At 37.1% G+C, this 18,760-nt stretch overlaps 1 protein-coding gene across 1 annotated transcript in view; it reads right to left on the bottom strand.

Annotated features, from left to right (window-relative positions):
- col18a1a (collagen type XVIII alpha 1 chain a) overlaps positions 1-18,381 on the bottom strand; it is a 65,408-nt gene extending 47,027 nt beyond the window's left edge. The window contains exons 1-2 of the mRNA XM_043249298.1: positions 18,182-18,381; positions 17,997-18,070 (exon numbers count right to left, since the gene is read on the bottom strand). Coding sequence (XP_043105233.1) covers positions 17,997-18,070; positions 18,182-18,192 — 85 coding nt within the window. The 5' untranslated portion in view covers positions 18,193-18,381. The remainder of the gene's footprint in view (positions 1-17,996; positions 18,071-18,181) is intronic.
- Between the last annotated feature and the right edge of the window lie 379 nt (positions 18,382-18,760).

Raw genomic sequence — 18,760 nt, 5'->3', positions numbered from 1 at the left:
AAACCAATACCATCTGGTAGATCGCTACCAGCAGATAGATAAAAAGAAAATATCAAGCTCTTCCTGTTCGTAGGTTTAGAAAAACTGATTTCCCAGGCTATTTGGCTTGGCATTCACCAGCAGGCCACTCCTACAGTCAAGCGTGACTAGAAAAACTGTGTGTGTTCAAATTCTTCATTGTGTGGGCCTTAGGCTAAGCTGTTGAAACTTTTGCGGTGTTCTCTTAAGATGAAAAGCACTACTTAAAATAAGTGTTTGAATGTAATTGCTTACAGTTTTCAGCAATTAAAATCTTAAAAACAATAACTTCTTTTAGCATTATCCAATGAATGTTCAAGGACTATGCTAAGGTTTCCAAAGTGGCTCTTAGAATGTTATTAAGCGGTATTTTTCTGTAGAGATATTGCAAGTAGTTGAGAGAATATTTGAAAGTCATGTGTTTGCTAGATGATTGACAGGTGTTGCTAAGCAATCTCTAAGGTGTCCTAGTAGTTGCCAAGCAGTTGCTGGGTGGTTGCTAGGGAGTTGCTAAGGATTTAATAGTGCTTCTTAGGAAGTTGTTTCAAGACTTTGATAAAGATATTGCAACATAGTTGAGAGGACATTTGAAAGCCAGATGGTTGCTAGGGTGTTGCTAGGTGTTCTGTGATTTATAATGTATTCTAGATGTTCTGGACGGTTGCTAGGGTGTTTCTAAGTGGTTCAAAATGTGTTTTTATGATGTTCCTATGGAGCTGCAAGTAGTTGGTTGAGACAGACAGACAGACTGATGGATAATTAGAAACAGATATGACACTGGATTTAATTTAAAAAGACAACATGGGACAGGTTGAATGACAGTGCCAAGCTTGGTGGATGCAGCAGGTTTTTTCATTCTAAAGCATACAAAAGTGACTTAATGGGATTCAACCTGATAACGCATCCTGACTGTGAGCATGCTTTAGAGAGTCAGTCTGGTGCTGAGGTAAGAGAGGCACTCATTGTCCACCGCCACATTCCTGACGTTGTCTGTGCTTTACTAAGGAGACCCTGTGGGGTGGGCAGTGGCCTCTCACGCTGACCTTTGCTGGAGCTTCAGCCACTATACTCAGCAGCATTTAAGAGCAGTGGTGGGGAGCAGAGATGAATCAGCAGGAAGATAAAGGGACTTGTTCAACATGAGAATGGACAGAAATCAGGCCCCTGTATGACAGGCCCCCCACAGCAAAGGGGATTTATCAAAGGTAATGGGTAGCTGGCTTTCACTCTCTCTCTCTTTCTCTCCACCTCTTTGTGTCCTTCTTTTCAAACAATGCATCTTTCATAAAGGGATAAATAAAACAAAAGCAACAACCGCAGGGTACACAAGAGACAATTTGTAACAGGGACTTTAGAAGCCATAATTTAATTAGGGCACAAAGCAACAGGAAAACGCTTAAACACTCTCACCACAGTTCAGACAGGCAAGACACTTAGATGTTTAGAACAACAAAACATTTCTGAATAGGTTGTTTTGTACAGATAGTGACAGACACACCAACGTACAAAGTACAAACAAAGTTAAATATGTGAGGAAAAAAATGTATAGGTGCATAAGGGATTTGGGGATTTTTTTTGTTCTGTATGTTTTAGCTTGCTGTTCATTCTTGGCTTTCATTCAAAAATGCTGTTGCATTGTCTTGTCAATGCTTTGTTCCCTGATGTAGACTGATGTGCATGTCCTGTTTAATCATTACTTCTAAAGTATTTATACCCATTTATTTGCTTCTTTTCATTCTCATCTCTTTTTAAACAAACCTGTAAAGGCAACAAACCGTTTTCCCCCCTCAATATATTATAAGATTTGCAACCTCTCAATGTCATATATTTGCTCTGAAATAGCTTATTTTTTTCCCAGTTAGAGAATTGCCACAAAACATGTGTGTATTATGTGAAAACTGCCATGCAGAGGTCGTCAGGGTCAAAAAAACATACTTGTGAAGATAAAAAGCAGTTCGTTAAAGTGTTAGGTCATCTTTAAAACCCATGTAATCACCTTATTTGTATTATACCAATGTTATCTGTAAGATATATAGGCGTTTGAATAAATAATTGTCTGTAGGAACACTGAATGTATTTGTGTCATTTTGTAAGATTAATTATGATGGTATTAATAAGAATTGGATTAGTTCATGTAAGATGACTATGAAGGCCTAGGTGTGAGTTGCACCGTCAACACTGATTCACAGGATCAAATTTTTGACTCACTTAAATTATTCTAATTCCATCTTTGTTTCTAAAGTTTCATAAAGTAGATACACAAATAAAACATCTAAAATCTCTAAAACATCTCAAGGTGATCTGTTTTTACTTTATACATACACTTTGTACATTTGTATATTTGGAATAGTTGGAGCAGAATTTTAGGTGGAATTTATCTATATGTTTTATGGTAGTGTGTGGTGTTATATGTATGGACCATATAATAGAGAAACGCAATTTCAATTCTCTGTATGTATGTACTGTACAATGTTGCACAATTTACAATAAAACAGACTTTCGACTCGACGTTGACTAAAAACTATGCAGCATATTGAAATTCTCAGGTGGATTTTCAAAGAATTTATGTTGTACACTGGCAGCCAATGGAAAAATGACATAAATAATGCTCAAAAGTAACATGAAATGCAAAGTGAATTAAGGTCACACAACGCAAGTTCATTGAGATTTGTGTAAACTAGAAATATACAAAGCGTACTTTGTCCCGAGAATGTTTCCCACACAAATTTTATTTGCTCCAGCTTGTAAACAAATTACACTTTTGCTCAAGTTTGTTTCTGCTTTGTAGGTTAGCTTATGGTTATTCCTTAAAACTGTGGAAAAAACATAAACCAAAAAACAAGTCTAAAAAGCATCCCAGAGCTTGGCTCACTTTGAAGCACTAAAACATGAAAGCTGTCAAATCCAATTAGATTCATTCCCTTCACAAGATTCCAGTCTTGGTGACACCTGAAGTATACAACACCAGCTAATGGAAAAAGTTGCCTCTAGGTATTGAAATAATGGCCATCAAGACATTTTGGCTGCTGCTAACATGTGGTTGAGAAGCCGGCTAAATAAGTCCCTCAGTAACTGTCCAAAAGTATGTTTAGCAAAGATCAGGTGTATTGAATGACATTGTGTAACTGAATAGCGCTGTAAGAGCAGGCAGACTGGCGAACAGAATGCATGGCAGGAATGCAGGCAAGATACTGCTGTTGGGTTGAGGGGAGCTACACCTGACAGGATCACAGTTTTAAGAGTCTCTCATTTCCCTCCACTGTCAGGTCAACGCGTATCTTCCTGCGCTCTGAGAGAAAGTCCCACCACAAATCTGCAAAAATACAAGACACCTCTGACTTTATCGAGGAATAATTTGTCGCTGCTATGCTTCTAACCTCATTGTGAATGATTCATCGGAACTCCTGGAAGACGGCCAGTGCCCGCTCACATCCATTGAGATGTTCCTACTGTGGCTCCTGGCAGCCCAGACACATTTCACAGAGTTCTGGCTGGCAGACATAAAGCCCATGTATTTTGAAGGAGTAATCCTTAACACTTGCCATCTCGTAAAGGCCTGTGTCAAATCCGTTTAATCAAGACTCTACTAGCAAAACAAATGCACAAACAATGTTTTATGCCAATTACGGTGCCCAGACTGAGACTTAAAAGGTCTCAAGCAGCATTCTTTGTTCCTTCAGATTATTTGCTTTCTCTTGACCAGAGGTTTCACATAATCATGAATTAATGTCAAACTTAATTCAGTCTGAGGGTCAGGACTTAAATTAATCTTTTACATAATGTCCTAGAAACAGGTACTCATGCTATGGATTTTCAGGTTACTGAGTTCACATCTATTCCACAATACTTAAAGTGTCTTAAAGGCTCCTAAGCTTTCATAATGATTAAAAGTCATTAATGTCACAGCATAAGCAGTTTTTAAGTATTTGATTATTGAATAGACACAGTAAAGAATCCATTAGAGAATATGTCTTTAAAAGAAATAAAATAATTTATATATATATATATATAAATAGTAAATATTGTAAATATTAAATATTATAAATGTTAAATTATATATATATATATTATATAAAACGTAACATGAACTTGATTTAAAATTAGTTTTAAGGAAATAGAATAATGATGGTTTTAGCATATTTATAGTAAAATTAGTTTTGTGGTGTAGCACAAATACTATTATATTCCTTTAATTAGTGATCTGACCCTTTTTTTCACAGTGAATCAAACAATGGAAAAAAGCATAAATGTACGCAGAGAAGCAGAGAATGCTTTTGGAGGACATGAAAGTGCAATAATAACACAAAAAGCAGACGGTAGTACAAATTATGCACATTTTTTTAACTGAACAGAGGATGTCTATCAAAGATTTGCACATGTAGCGGCGTGCTTTTTTCCTCTGCTCTATGAACATACTGCCTGTTAATATATAAAAATACCCAAGGAAATTAGAGACAACATCAGATCCAAGACATGAATCAAAGATATTAAAGCTCTCTTTCAAAGCCTAGTAAATTGCCTTGCAACCTATCGTGTACTGAAATTGAACCTTTTGCAATGCATTGTGGGATTGCATTCTCCAGGAAGGATACATATGGTATTTTAGAAGTCAGTATAATTATCTAGCAGTGCAGCACCTGTATTACCATCTAGAAGCTGCAAAAGGAAATGCATATTTGTTACATGGGAATGAAAAATGTGTGTTTGGTGTAGGACAGATTATCTCTGAGCTTTTTAACTGAGTGGAGCTCAGCTGATCCTCTAAGGAGACGCAAACAAAACTGCTATTGTCACTTTCAGAGGGCTGCACTTAATACACCTAATCCCTGGCACCTGACAAGGTAAGGCCACACAGCAATGCCGCCAAAGAATTCTACTGACAAGAGGAAAGATTTTAAGCTTTTGTTTCAATAGTAAACATCAATTGAACTGGGCTTAAAAGTCTTTGACATGATTGTACCTGAACACAAACCAGTGTCTTCGCATACACCAGCAGCACATCCTCTGTGATTGAAACCAGAGTCAAATTAATGACTCTTTTGAACCGGTTCTTTCTAATGAATCTGTAAAAGCGACTCAAATCAGCTTCTCAAGTCAGTTCACTTAAAGGAATAGTTAACCCTAAAATGTCTTTTTTTCTGTGGAGCACAAAAGAAGATATTTTGAAAAATGTGGGTAACCAGACAGTTGACAGTAGCCACTGACCTACATGGCATTAAAAAAACAACAACAATCATTTTGGGGTGAACGACCCCTTAAATCACCAAACTCCATCTAAATTAACAGAGAACTTCTACGGCTTTAGGCTTATGAGACTTCACTTCAGCTTAGACTTTGGCTTTCTTGCCAAAAACTCTCATGGTTCAAGCAAAAATCTCAACTCTAAAACGGTCTTCTAAACCCAGTGAACCTGTACAACAAGGAATCTGTTGCAGTTTCTTAGAGTTGCTTAATTTTAAGATCTCTAGAGTCTGTCAGTGCCTGTTCACATTCCTGTAAGTAGTCATATCTAATGAAATAGGGGCCCACAGCTTCACTTTTCTGTGGGCATCCACTGACACAGGAACCAGACATCCAGCATTCCTGGCATTCCCTTGTCAATCAGTGAGTAAAACTGATTTGACTTTTATCGCCACAACATTGTTATAATAAAGCCAAACATTAACAACCCCTGAGGCATATCACAAAGCAATTAACTTTCTCCATATGGTGATGTCAACATTTCAACTTGTGATATAGGATGGATAGCTAAATTCTTTACTCCATCTACAAGAGATCTAAATGATGTGGTCTGGAAAAGGTATGCAGCTAACATTTTTGTGCTTTTTTAGGTTTGCTATGGTTTAGTCAATAGCATTACCACAAATTTGGTACACAGCCCAAAGTGTCTTAAATGTCAGATCCTCCATATTGATTTACGATCAAAACAGAAATAAAAATAGGCTACTGCGCAATAGCTCATTTCCATGCAATATACAGTAAATGTTTAATACAGAGAAGGCGGTGAACATAGAAAACAGATATTTTTAGACTGAGCGATTGCTCTAATTTGGGGTGGTCTCCAAGTTGTGAAGAAAACGCTGTATCTGTAATCATGATTCTGAGTCGTTTAATCTTCGCACCTTTGGTGTGAGCAAAATCTGACTCTTAACTTACTTAAGAGGGTCTTAAGCCACAGTGTGAGAACTCCCATGTAATGACAAGCTTTTAGTTAGAGGCACAGCATACAAATTATAAAACTCTCTTTGTTGTTTATTATCAGAGATGAAGAAGTTTAGTCTTTAAATGATCACTGTCTGTAATTCTCAAATAGGGTCAAGCCTATTTATTAACAATTTAGATAAGCTCCCAATATTTAGATGCTAATTTCTTTTGAAAACAGAGACTATGGGCCTGTTTATACTTTGTTTTAACATGAGTCTCCAGTAATCCCCTTACAAGCAGTGAGACAGTAACTGAATGCCTAAATAAAATTATTATTTAATATGTAAATGTCACTTTATGTTGATATAGAACAAATTATTTGTCCATTCTCTGATTTTTTTTACTTTGTAATGTAAAGGACCGCCTAATATGAGGTAATGGACCAACTTTAATGATCCAACTTTACCGGGTGAGGAAAAAAAGAGTGATATTAAACGAATATCTAATTATTTTGCTGGACTGTTAGATGATAGCTATCAACAGAACAAAATTAATTAATTAATCTTAAATTCTAGATTATTCTTCAATATAACTTTTTAAATTCATTATTTATTTCATTTAATAAAAACACTCAAGCATTCTCTTGTGGTCAAAGAATTGTATTCTGACTATGCTGCCTGCTCATGAATCACCAGCAAAGCTGAAGATAGTGTTTTCCAGAGCTGCTGGAACAGGGATTTGTTAAAACAATACTAGGTGGGCCTGGTATATACACATGCTTGAATGAAATAGACTCAACTAACTCTGGTTATCGTCTTAGGTTCAAAACAGCTTCGTTCGCTGATACAAAACAAGAGTGAACTAAGCGAAAAGTGGTGCTTGGCACACATAGATATTAAACACAGTCAAAACACACACTGACATAATCCCACCTATGCTTTATGGTGTCTTCGTTGGAAAACCCCAGATATTATTCAAAACATATTCTTTGAAAGTACGACTCAAAGCTAGCATGAAATTCCACGGCATTTTGAACGAAACGGTCCTGGCTTCAAAATTAATCCCTGTTGTTTGGTGACTGACTGTTAAAGAAAGCCAATACTTAAGGATTAACGGACCAACTGTGACCTTTTCTGCTTGTTTGTAAGAACGACTAAGAGAAACGTACGTTTTGCTGATAAAGACATAAGAAGCCAAAGTATCTCTATATGCTCATATGTAACCATAACCTACCCTTCTTAAGTTGACAAGCTAATCCTGTGTAATGAAGTAAGAAATTATCTAAGGGGTGACGTCTTGCCTTAAGCAACATCAGAAGCTTTAGATTCAACAGGACCACTGAGCATGACAAAGGAACCCTTCATCAGTCGAGCCGTGCCTGTCCCGCAATTAGCGGCAGGCAGACTGAAAAGAGACCGCCGGTCGCATTGTATTCCGTGAGACGATTTCCAAAGAGGGTCTAAGATTTCCAGCCACTCGACTCAAGATAAAAAAGGGCAAAGGAATGATAATCTGAGGAAAAAATCTCTCTGAGAACTGTGGTGACACTTGCCTCAGGAGAGTATGCATTAACTCAATGTGTTTTGTGGACATAGTAAATTTACCCCAACAATAGGAGACATGAGACTCGCAGGCGATGACTCTACATTCTAAAGTCCTAAGCAAGATAAAATCATGACATCAGTCAGCACCAGGTACCAATGTGGACCTGACCCAACTAGTCTCTACTCTTACAGGTCTAAACTCAGACTGACCTGGATTCCAGTGAAGATACATTGGATACATGTCTCTGGAATTAAGATAGATCCCACAAGACTACATTTATTTAATCAAAATCATTTTAATATTTTGACACTTTAGATCTATTTAAACACATTGTAAAATGTATTTCTTTGATGAAAGCCTAGATTTTCATCAGCAATTAGTCTTCAGTGTCACAGTACCCTTCAGGAATCATTCTAATGTTAAAAATGGTAATAATATAAACGCAATGTGGTAATAAATGTCTTTACTGTCACTTTGATCAATTTAATGCATAGTTACTGAAAAACAATATTCACTGGTCAAAAGTTTATATCTGAATCTGTTAAATATGAATTATCATACAAAAAGCATTTCACATAAAAGATATTCACATATAGTCCACAAGAAAAAAATTATGAAATGTAAAAATGGCTCTGTTCAAAAGTTTACATCCCCTTGTTTCTTACTGTGTTTTTTGTTTAGTCAACAATGACTGTATGATTTTGAAAACTTTTGGAATTTTAAAGATTATGAACTTGAACTATATGAACTATATGTAAACTTGAACTATATGTAAATCTTATATGTGGAATGTCTTATTCAGGCCAGTGCTACCAATACCATGGTAACAATACCATTTTGTATGATCCCTCTTATTTTGTGGACTCTTAAAGAGCCATGTAAACTTCTGACCTCAACTGCATGTTCCTTATTTGCAAGAAAACACTGTTCTGAAAAGGATCTTTAAATGAACATTCGGATATGAACAGTAACACACAAACATTAAACACATAAATACCATCATGTTTGGATATTTCAAGTTGCTTATAAAAAACCTTTAGTTTATAGTAAATTAGATGGCAATTTAGTAGCTATAAGAATTCTCAGACGTTGTGCTACTATTTAAACTACAGTACTACATTTCTTAGTGCACGCAATCTGCAAAAATAATGCAAACGCAACATGCCTATTTGTTTATCTTTCTCATATCTCATCTAAAACAATAACATTTGAACACTAGAATCTAGAAATGCTGTAAAAACAGTTTACAACTGTGTCCTTTCCGCATCACAGGATGAATGCAGATGTTTAGGAAACATTAACCGATCCAAACATCCTTAAAATGACTCTAAATACTAACTTTGGAGCTCATCAGTAACTCAAAGCACAAGCAGTAACACAAACCAGGATGCCCAGGGTCACAGCATTTTAGTTCATAAAAACAAAGGATAAAATCAACGTCAGTGGCATAAAATTCCAGAACACAAAGATTGTACAACACTGCAATCGAGTAGAAAAAAAAATAATTTCTCCATCTTTGAATGCTCTGGCTTATAAGCAGTGGATTTGGGGCAATTGAAAACCCACCACACAACTTCTTATCTAAAATGTAATTTTCAAGCATGTAGAAATGTAGCCAGAGTAACTGGTGCTTATAAACCTGAAGCACTTCAGTGAACTCCAAGTTACTGTATAGCGAAGCAGCTTGGGAAATTTCAGCCAAAAACACTGTAACAAGAGAGTCGACTGTTGACTCGTCCAGATTGATGGCCCTCCCTCGCTTGTTGTGTGGATAACTCTATAGCTTTGTAAAGGAATGGACTGGCGAATCTTTCATTGCTCTCTAAACGTTCTAACTACCCCACAATTGGCTTAATTCCCTTCCCTTTTTGTGAATGTCTCAAAGCATGGCACTGTGCCATCTGGCCTACATTACAGAGAGGAACAGAGGACAGTTGCGGTCTCTGAGCATGCTGAGTAAAGTGATGCTTTGGCTTTTGTGCTGATACAAGCCCATGCAATTAACAAAAAAGCTCCAAAGTGAAAACTACTTCGAACTTCTAGCCCCTGCAGTCTGTTTGTATTTAGCAAATTAGATGTATCCTCGTGTATCTCAATAAACTGATCTGGCATCCATGGAGATATTTAAAGGGATAGTTCAAACAAAAAGTACACTGGCTTTTGTTCTGTAGAACACAAAAGGAAACATGAATACCATTTTCCATACTCTTCTCTTTGCATTTACAGTGGGGACTGAAGCTTTCATAAAAAGTCTTGAAAGGTCATACAACATATGCACGACTATTTACAATTTGGGGGTCTGTAAGATTAGGCAATGAAGTAATGCTTTCATTCAACAAGGATACATTAACTGATTAAGATTCATTTATGATGTTACAAAAAAATAAAAATTTATGTATGAATATCATCATTTATGCAATTTATGTACTCATTTCATTGATTCATTAATTGTTTCGACATTTATATTATAGTTTTTATATTATTTTCCATTGTTCTTTAGTGTTTCGAGGTCTTCATGAATAAGAGATAAGAGGGGATGTTTATGGAAATCCAAGGTTTATGGGATGTTGCTGTGAGGTAGTTTGATTAGATTTTGGCAATGAGTCTGATCACTGAAACATGTGCAACAAAGATTATTCAAAAAAATCTTCTGTTCTGGTCTTTCATGTAAAAGAAAATCCAACGTTATCTTCTGAATTTTATCCAGTTGGGTTACACAGAAAAAGGTCTGAAACAAAATAAGAATTTTTTGGTGAACTATCCTTTCAATTCCCTTGAGTCTTCAAATAAAACAACTTCCTTTCAAACTGAACATACATCCAAGTAAAACCCACACACCCCTGACTCACCGCTCCTGAAATCAGAGAAGGGGTGGAAATGGTCACAGCACAATATTTGCTCTATCCCAGCATGCCGTAACACGCCTCTAGCTGTCAAGTCAAAGAAGAGAGCGGCACTAGCAGTGAGAACTGAGAGGATCCTTTAATGCCATTTCTTGTGACCTCCTATAGAAAAAGGTGTTGCTTTAGAAAACAGGGTTTTTGCACCTGCCTCGAGAGGGCCTTTAGAGTGTTAAGTCTCACTGCATTCTTCCCCTGACAACTAAAGAGCATGAATGATACCGTCTCCCATATCTGAACTCAGCCCCCATTCCCAGAACTCTCAGGAGAGACAGAATTGGGTAAAGGACCTCCGCAAATCTGTGTTTTGTTCTCAATCCCACTGCTCTCAATGGTAATCTCCCCTGCCCAGGGGACAGACGTCTTTCACACCACTGGAGAGAAAGATTTATGTGGAAAAAAAAAACCTGTTCATGGAGACTGCAGTTTGGGGGGTGAATGAAAGGAGGGAATTCCAAACGTCATCTTTTTAAAAGCTACATCATGGAGTGAACCGAATGAAAAACCTATTTATTACCTATTAAATAGGAAACAATCTACAAAAAGAAAATAAAAACCCATATCAAGAACATATGGAGCAGCAATAGACGCTGAATTGCTTGGAGCGACTGAAGGTATCAGTTCACTGGCCTTTGCCCTAATAGTCTTGTGTGGTGTACAGTGGTGGTCATTCAAATCCCACTTTCATTCATGAGAATAAAGGCACAGGTATGGATTTCGTGGGACGTTGTATCTGGTTTCCTGCAGCACTGCGTTCAGCAGACTGTTACTTGGGACATGTAAACACTTCTTAAGCTGGTGGGAGGATAAAGTGCCAGGTAAGGGGATCTTACTTCTCACACAAGGGCCAAACAACGCTTTGTGCTTGACAAATCTACACCTGGTAGGCATCAAAACCATTTTCCTATTGGCAGGCGCCCATCACTGACCAGTTGTCAAGATCTACTGCTGAGATGACTTTCCCCACGCCATCATATTTTATATATCTCCTACTAAACGTAAAAGAAACCGTTAGGTAGAGTTGTAATATATGCATAATTCATTCAACATTGTTGGATAAATAAAATTAACCAATTAATATTTCAGTAACTGTTTTATTGAGCAATTTTGTGTTCGTTAGGACAAAAGACATTTTACTGAAAATGTGCTAAATTTGCTCAGTGAAGTTCAATCAATATTCATTAAACATCTTTTTTAAACAGTCTATTTCAAATAATTGGTTCATTCAGTTGATCTCAACTACATATAGTTTGTTTGTTTTTTTTTACTTTTCTATTTAACATTTTAAATGCACTTTGCAAGAATGAATCCTTGGTCAAAAGGCTGAAAAATACTGAGATTTTTTTTTTTCTAAGTGATAATCACAAAGCCCAAAGTCAGCAGTTGTACACTTACATATGAAAATAATATCATGTCTGCATGCCATAAGATTCACACTAAATCGGTGCTTGCAGGCAAGATAAAACAAGTTCAGCACTTATCTACTGCAATTACACATAATAATTGTTATAGAGAACAATTATTCAAAACAGAACTCGTGTGCCAGTTGCCATTTAGAAGACAATGACAATGAAAAACGAGGGTATAGACATAAGAGTTTATAAAGTTTTCATAAGCCATTACCGTCAATGTCACATCACATGATCATCTAAAAATTATCCTGATTTGCTGATTTAGTGCTTAAGATTTAAATCAATGTAAAAAAAAAAGATTAAAAAACAGTTTTTTGAGGAATCTCTGATGAATAAAAAAATCCAAGAAAATAGTGATTTCGAATGCATTTCTTTTTTTAATTTTTAATCTTTTTTTTGTGCTTTGAAATTAAAGCACCTTGCTGAATAAGTGTTCATTTCTTAAAAAAATAATCCTTTTAATAATTAAAAAGTTACTTTTTTTCATCTTTACATTTCATCATTACAAAAGCTACAATAAACAATGGATAAGACTTCTCCCAAGCATCATTCCTCCTATCTCACCAGTAAGTGGCAGGCCAAAAATGCACTTCAAATCATCTGAAATGCAACTTTACACCACTGACAATAGACAGTAATAAAGTTGTCCCCATCCCCACCCGTCTACCCCTCCTTATCAACACAATCTTCTTCCCAAGCAGCTGCAAAAGCAAGACGCTAACCGTAAACCCAAATGGGATCTCAATCTATCATCTATCACACAATGCACCTTACAATAAATGTACACACAGCGTCTATGTCCGCATTATGCAGTTTCACCAAAAGTCAACTTTCCTATTTGCTTTTACCACCTTTAAACCACAGGTGCATTTTCGGGGGAATGTGAGATGTGTACAGAACGCATTGGCCTGTCATTTGTCAAATAACGCTATATAGGTAAACTGCTGCCACAATTACAGGTGAAGGGAGCGAAAGAAGTAAGGGTTTCAACCTGGGCAGGAAGGACTTCAGGAGCACTCAGGGGCCACTCAGTGGCCTATTAGCCATGATGATAGTAGGGTGCAGGCCATAAGGAGTGTTACAAATCGTCCTTTCATGACCCAAGAGCTGTAATTATGGTTTTCCTATTGGTTTTTGGCACTGGATTGCTGAAGCTTGGTGTGAGAGCAAGAGGTTCGTACACCAAGGACAGACGCTACAAAAAAAAAAAAAAATACAAACAACAGCTGCTAGCGGTTACAGCCTCACCCTGAAAAGGAAGAGGACATGCTACAGCAAATTCAGATCAAAGCAAAATATCTAGTGGTATGAGCCGGTAGTACATGTCTGCAAATATCTTCTCGAATTCAGTTGTGGTTTAAAACTCAAAAGCTTTGAAGATCGCTAAATCAGCACTTAGAATAGATCTATTTGTCTGGGGAAGATATCATTTAGACAGAGCTGCATTTAGGGCACTGGACCAAAATGAGAGACCTTTCAGCTTTGACCTCATGAATAGCCACAGCGCACACCTGCTTTTATTGAGAAGACACAAATGCACTTGTGGAACAGCTGATAGCTCATTGTGCCAAGCAAACAAAGAGCAAATCTAACTTTGTGACCCTATATAGTTCAATAACCCAGCTGATGAAAAAACATGACCAACAGGTCTTTAACCTGCTAGTTGCTTAAAGGAATGGTTTACCAAAAATCAAATGTTGCTTAAAATGTACTCACCCTCAGACCGTTCCAGATGTATTTTAGTTTGTTCTTTCATTGTAATAAATTTGGAGAAATTTAGCATTACATTACTTGCTCACCAATGGAGGCTCTTGCAGTAAATGGGTGCCGTCAGAATCAGAGCCCAAACAGCTGATAAAAATGTCAAAGTAATCGAAATGTAATGAACTCCACCGACTAAAATCTTGTGAAATGAAAAGCTGTGAGTTTGCAAGAAACAAAACTATCAAGGCATTTTAGTTCAAAAAATTAGTCCATCATTTATAATAACACTAATAACGAAAAAGTCCATCCCCTGTTTTCCTCTTACATCAAAAACCATATTTGTTTAAAACCATTTTGGACTGATTCTGCTTGTAAACAGTGCTTAATCTGTACATATTTTTCTCCTGTGTCAGATTTTTTTACTGTAGAAAGCAATATTAAAAATTATGCACTATGAATTAAATTTGGTTCTGAATTAAATGTAGCAAACAAAACAATAACCTACATACCTGCTACAAATACTACACCCTTATCTGCCCTAGATCTTGAACATTACACATGCTATTAGAATGCACACCCTTAAAACCCTCCAAACTATTGTGTGGTAAAGTAAAAATGACAAGCATTAAGGAGAAACATATGTTCTCATTCCTGTCACTAATGTTAGTGGTACCCTCTGTTCTTGCAGGATTACTGTGAATAGATTACGACACTGTGCTGTAAAACACAGATGTGTCACAGTCAGTTCCCATTCATCAGTGTGATCCCCACCCTTTTAGCTGGCACAGTGGAGTATCACTTCTTCAAAACATGCGTCTATTTAAAGCAAATCTGTAGTCTGGTGACTATTGATAAGACATTATTTGGCCATTTTGAGTTTATCGGTCGATAATTGCTTGTGTAAGTAACAAAAAAGAGAGCTTGATTTGATCCACTAAATGAATTGCCTCGAGCACCGCAATGTTAGGTAACTGCTAGCCGGTTCCAAACAATTGGAAAAAGTCTGTATTGCATATGTCGCCTACATTCAAATTGTGTGAGGCAAAAAACCACAGGCAGCACAGCAGGCAAACCCACTACATGAACTTTAGTCTTTGGTATTTATTTTTTATGTTGAAGTGTGAGATATGGCTCATTGCATATACTGTAGGTCATTGCTGGGTCATTTCGACTAACTAAACAAAATAACCATGAAAAATAACAACATAATTGCTGAATGACACGGGAGAAGAAACATTTTCTGTGCATTCCAAGTATCTGAACAAATTGGTTTACTTTTGGATGATAAACCATTTTTGTTGGGTAAAATTGATAAAAAATTATACAATTCAGCCCCACAAGCAAAACCTTTTAAGAAACACTGGTCCAGAGAGTTTTTTTTTTAATAGGGGCCTATCTTCCAAGCAACCCTTGAACTATTCATTTATTAATAGAACATTGCAAAGAGTATGGACTATAAACATTTAAATATCCAGAACACATGCAATGGCTACAAAAAAAAAAATAGAAATGAGAGCTATTAGTCTTTGCAAATCCTCTGCATCAACTGTTACCAGAATTACAACGCATCCAGTTTAATGACAAATCCAGACTCTTTGTACTGATGAGGTACATGAGAAGTGCACAAACACACATTCTCTCACTCGCTCACTGACCCTCACACACACACACACACACAGTTTAGCCATCTCTTGATCCCAGGGGCTCCCATTCTCACAAAGTGGGTTAAATACAGCCCATTTAGCTCAAAGGATAATGCCGTCTCCACTGCTCTCATTGAAAAGAAGAGGTGGGTTAAAGAAAAATCCAATTCACATCTCTGCATCAACACTTCTCAGCCAGAGAAACGGGCCCCCACTAGAGTCTGAGTGGGAAAAAGACTCGGCTATATAAGTGGATCTGTTTATTGACTGGAAAATCCATGGATTTCTAAAACCGCAGGAGTTGCTGAACCAAGACAGAATTAAGAACATCCCTCTGTACTTTTAGTAGCTTCTAAAAGAATGGTAACGCCAAAGGAAAAATGTCCAAGTTGCAGTTCACACAAGAGAGTGAATGTTGACCCTTACTGCCAAGCTTCAGAATAGAAAGTAGTACTGTTAAAAGCGAGAAAAATAATTACAAAATAATTAATTTCTGGGTGAACTCTTCCTTTGAAAAAGCACTACAAGAATATGCAAGAATCCTGCCGCTGGCTAAAAGGTCACGCTTTCACACATGCATCACACCATTCCATCAAACATACCACAGATCAGCTGCGTAAAAACTCAAGGACGTCTAAGTTGTAATGATTAAGTTTTATCTGTCACGAAAATGAAAGCATTCTGTTCATTTTAGAATACGATTAACAAATACTTTGGTGCCTGTGGGTGTTCAAAGGACTCAGTAAAACATGTTTAGACAGTTAACATAAATCTAGCATCAAAATTTGCATTTAAAGTCATCCATGTCATATCATGTTTAATCCACCCCTTTTTAACCTCTTCAACAAATTTCCAACAATAAATTATTCCATAATGGAAATGCAGCACAAAGTTGATGCTATTTTCTGAAGAGGATGTAAAAGCTATGAGATCATCAATCCAACAAGAAACAGATGAGACATTTAAGTAATAAAGTAATAATAAAGTAACTGATTATAAAGAATAAGCAATCAAAGAGTTGTCAGAATCACCAAAGTTTAAATATATAATAAAAAAGAAGGGGGAAGCACACATATAAAAACGTTTCTTATTCTATTGCCAAAGTTTTCACTTGTTTATAGAACTGTTGCATAAAATCATTTTGAAATACACAATCGGACTTGTTAATCTTAAAATGTTTGTCTAGCTAAAGCACTGCACAGGGAACAGGTCATGGAGGTTATTTGGTCTCCAGGTATCAGAGCACGGAGAAAGCTTTGTTTTGGGTAAAAGCGTATTGTTGCTTGCAACTGCAGAGCTCTCAACAGGACTTTCCTGCCTCCTATCGCTTAGGCATCCATATACAGCAGGTGGGAACCCTTGTTTGCTGTGATTTTTAATGCATAATTTCACTCAGAGATTAAATATCCCGGCTGGGTGTCCTTTTACAGCTGTTCTCCTCTGGCCTGCTGTGCAGCCTCAGGCCACGATCAGTCACGGAGCGACAAAATGATGGCAAGACGAAAGAAAAGTCCACTATGAGGCAAGAAAGCAGTCTGGTTCTAGGCAGTCCTAACACAATTTGCGATTATTTAAACTACAGAGCAGCTCTTTTTCATCTATAATGGATCAAACAGACATTGACATGAAGTCACATAGCGAACACTAGATCTGTTACCTTTTCAAAATCATTTGGCACGTCAAGAAACTACAACTTCCCATAAATCTAAATCCAACCAGGAAAACAGACCTTCAGGGCATCTATTATTTGAAAAGAAACACTTTTAGTGTATTTTAGTGCCCCGATCAAAAATGCAGACGGCACACCCACAAACTTTGATGCAAGCCTGTCCGTTATAACATAATGACAGCAACAGTGATCTCTGTCAATCAAATATTTATAAAGAGGTTCTCAGTTTCTTAGGTCTGCCACACACGACAGCTGTACAGACCTTTTCCTAATTAAATGGTCAGCAAGTGAAGTCAGGGGAGAATGATAAACATCGGAAGACGCTCCATGAATTCCAAATGTACTGTACGGCGTAGGCAGAACCCACAAACCACAGCAGAAACTTCAAACAAGTCCAAGCTAATGCTCACAAAATCACTGAGAAAGACACCGGATGGAGAAAAACACATTTTAAGGCCTAATAACATGGCAAAGAGGAAAATTAAACAAACCAAATTTTTAAATATATATATATATATATTGATAACATGCACTAGGGAATATGAGGTTTGGAAGATGTGTTTAGATTGATAGATATTTGTTGAAATGGCAAAATTATTATTTGTGCTATTTAAATTTTAGTTTTTAATTAAAAAAATGTAAGTAACAAAACTCTCTCTCTCTCTCTCTCTCTCTCTATATATATATATATATATATATACACACACATATATATGCACACTTTATTTGGTGTAGGGGATGAAAAAAAACTGAAATACCACCCTATGACACAGATAGAGAGATAGATAAATATTATGAACTTTAAATAGTCACTTGGCAATAGGCTTGTCATTCTGCTGTCTTTGTCCAGCTACTACTGTAGAACTACACAAAATAAGGTCTGTTTTTCTCGACTTTCCAAAAAGTCTTGGGACACACGTGGCTGTGGTCCATCTCACATCCCGTGTGGATCCGCACTCACCTCTCCTCTGCGATGCAGCCGGTGACAGAGCTATGAACACGCAGCAGAGGAACCGCTCCAGAAACGCGAGACACCTGCAACCATGAACCAAAGTTGTTGGGTTTTTTTTTTGTTTGTTTGTTTTTTGGTTTGTCCACCTTAATTTTTACACTCCAAAAAGCTTTTTCTGTAAAGTGCACTTATACCTTCTTGCCATTTCAGTTTGCAAAACTGATCTGTTCCGACAGCTACATGGGACCCTGGTAGGAAAGTGGACGAGTTTCTCGCTTTAGAGTCAGCAGAGTCCTCGCGCCGGTGCAGCAGCTGATGAGAGTGATCCGGGAGCCGCGCTGATGAAGGAGACGGAGCGGGAGGACAGCAGCGCACGAGCCGTTCACCAGGACTCCGCTGGGTCCTAAAGCTCTTCTGGGTTGACCGGACAACCCACCTACCTGCGCCCTCGGCCCCTGTGACGCCACGAGCTTCCACAACAAGTACGGAAGCCCTAAGAGATCACGCAATTTATGTTTTTTTTTTTTTGTTTTGTTTTTTTACTGTTCTGCATTTATTGATATTAGTAAAAGTTCGTTTAAACGCTGTATTTGTTAACATAATGCACTGTGAACTAAAAAAAACGATTAACAGTAGCTAATATTTTCACTAACACTAAAATGCTTTGAAATATATATATTGATCATTGTTAGTAATTAGTAATTATCATTTTAGCTAATGCATTTCACTTGACCTTGTTGTAAAGTGCTCACCCTAGTTCACCCAAGAATTTA

This window comes from Puntigrus tetrazona, chromosome 9, assembly GCF_018831695.1.
Source record: "Puntigrus tetrazona isolate hp1 chromosome 9, ASM1883169v1, whole genome shotgun sequence".
Lineage (NCBI taxonomy): Eukaryota > Metazoa > Chordata > Actinopteri > Cypriniformes > Cyprinidae > Puntigrus > Puntigrus tetrazona.
This window is presented reverse-complemented; position numbering and strand designations above follow the sequence as displayed.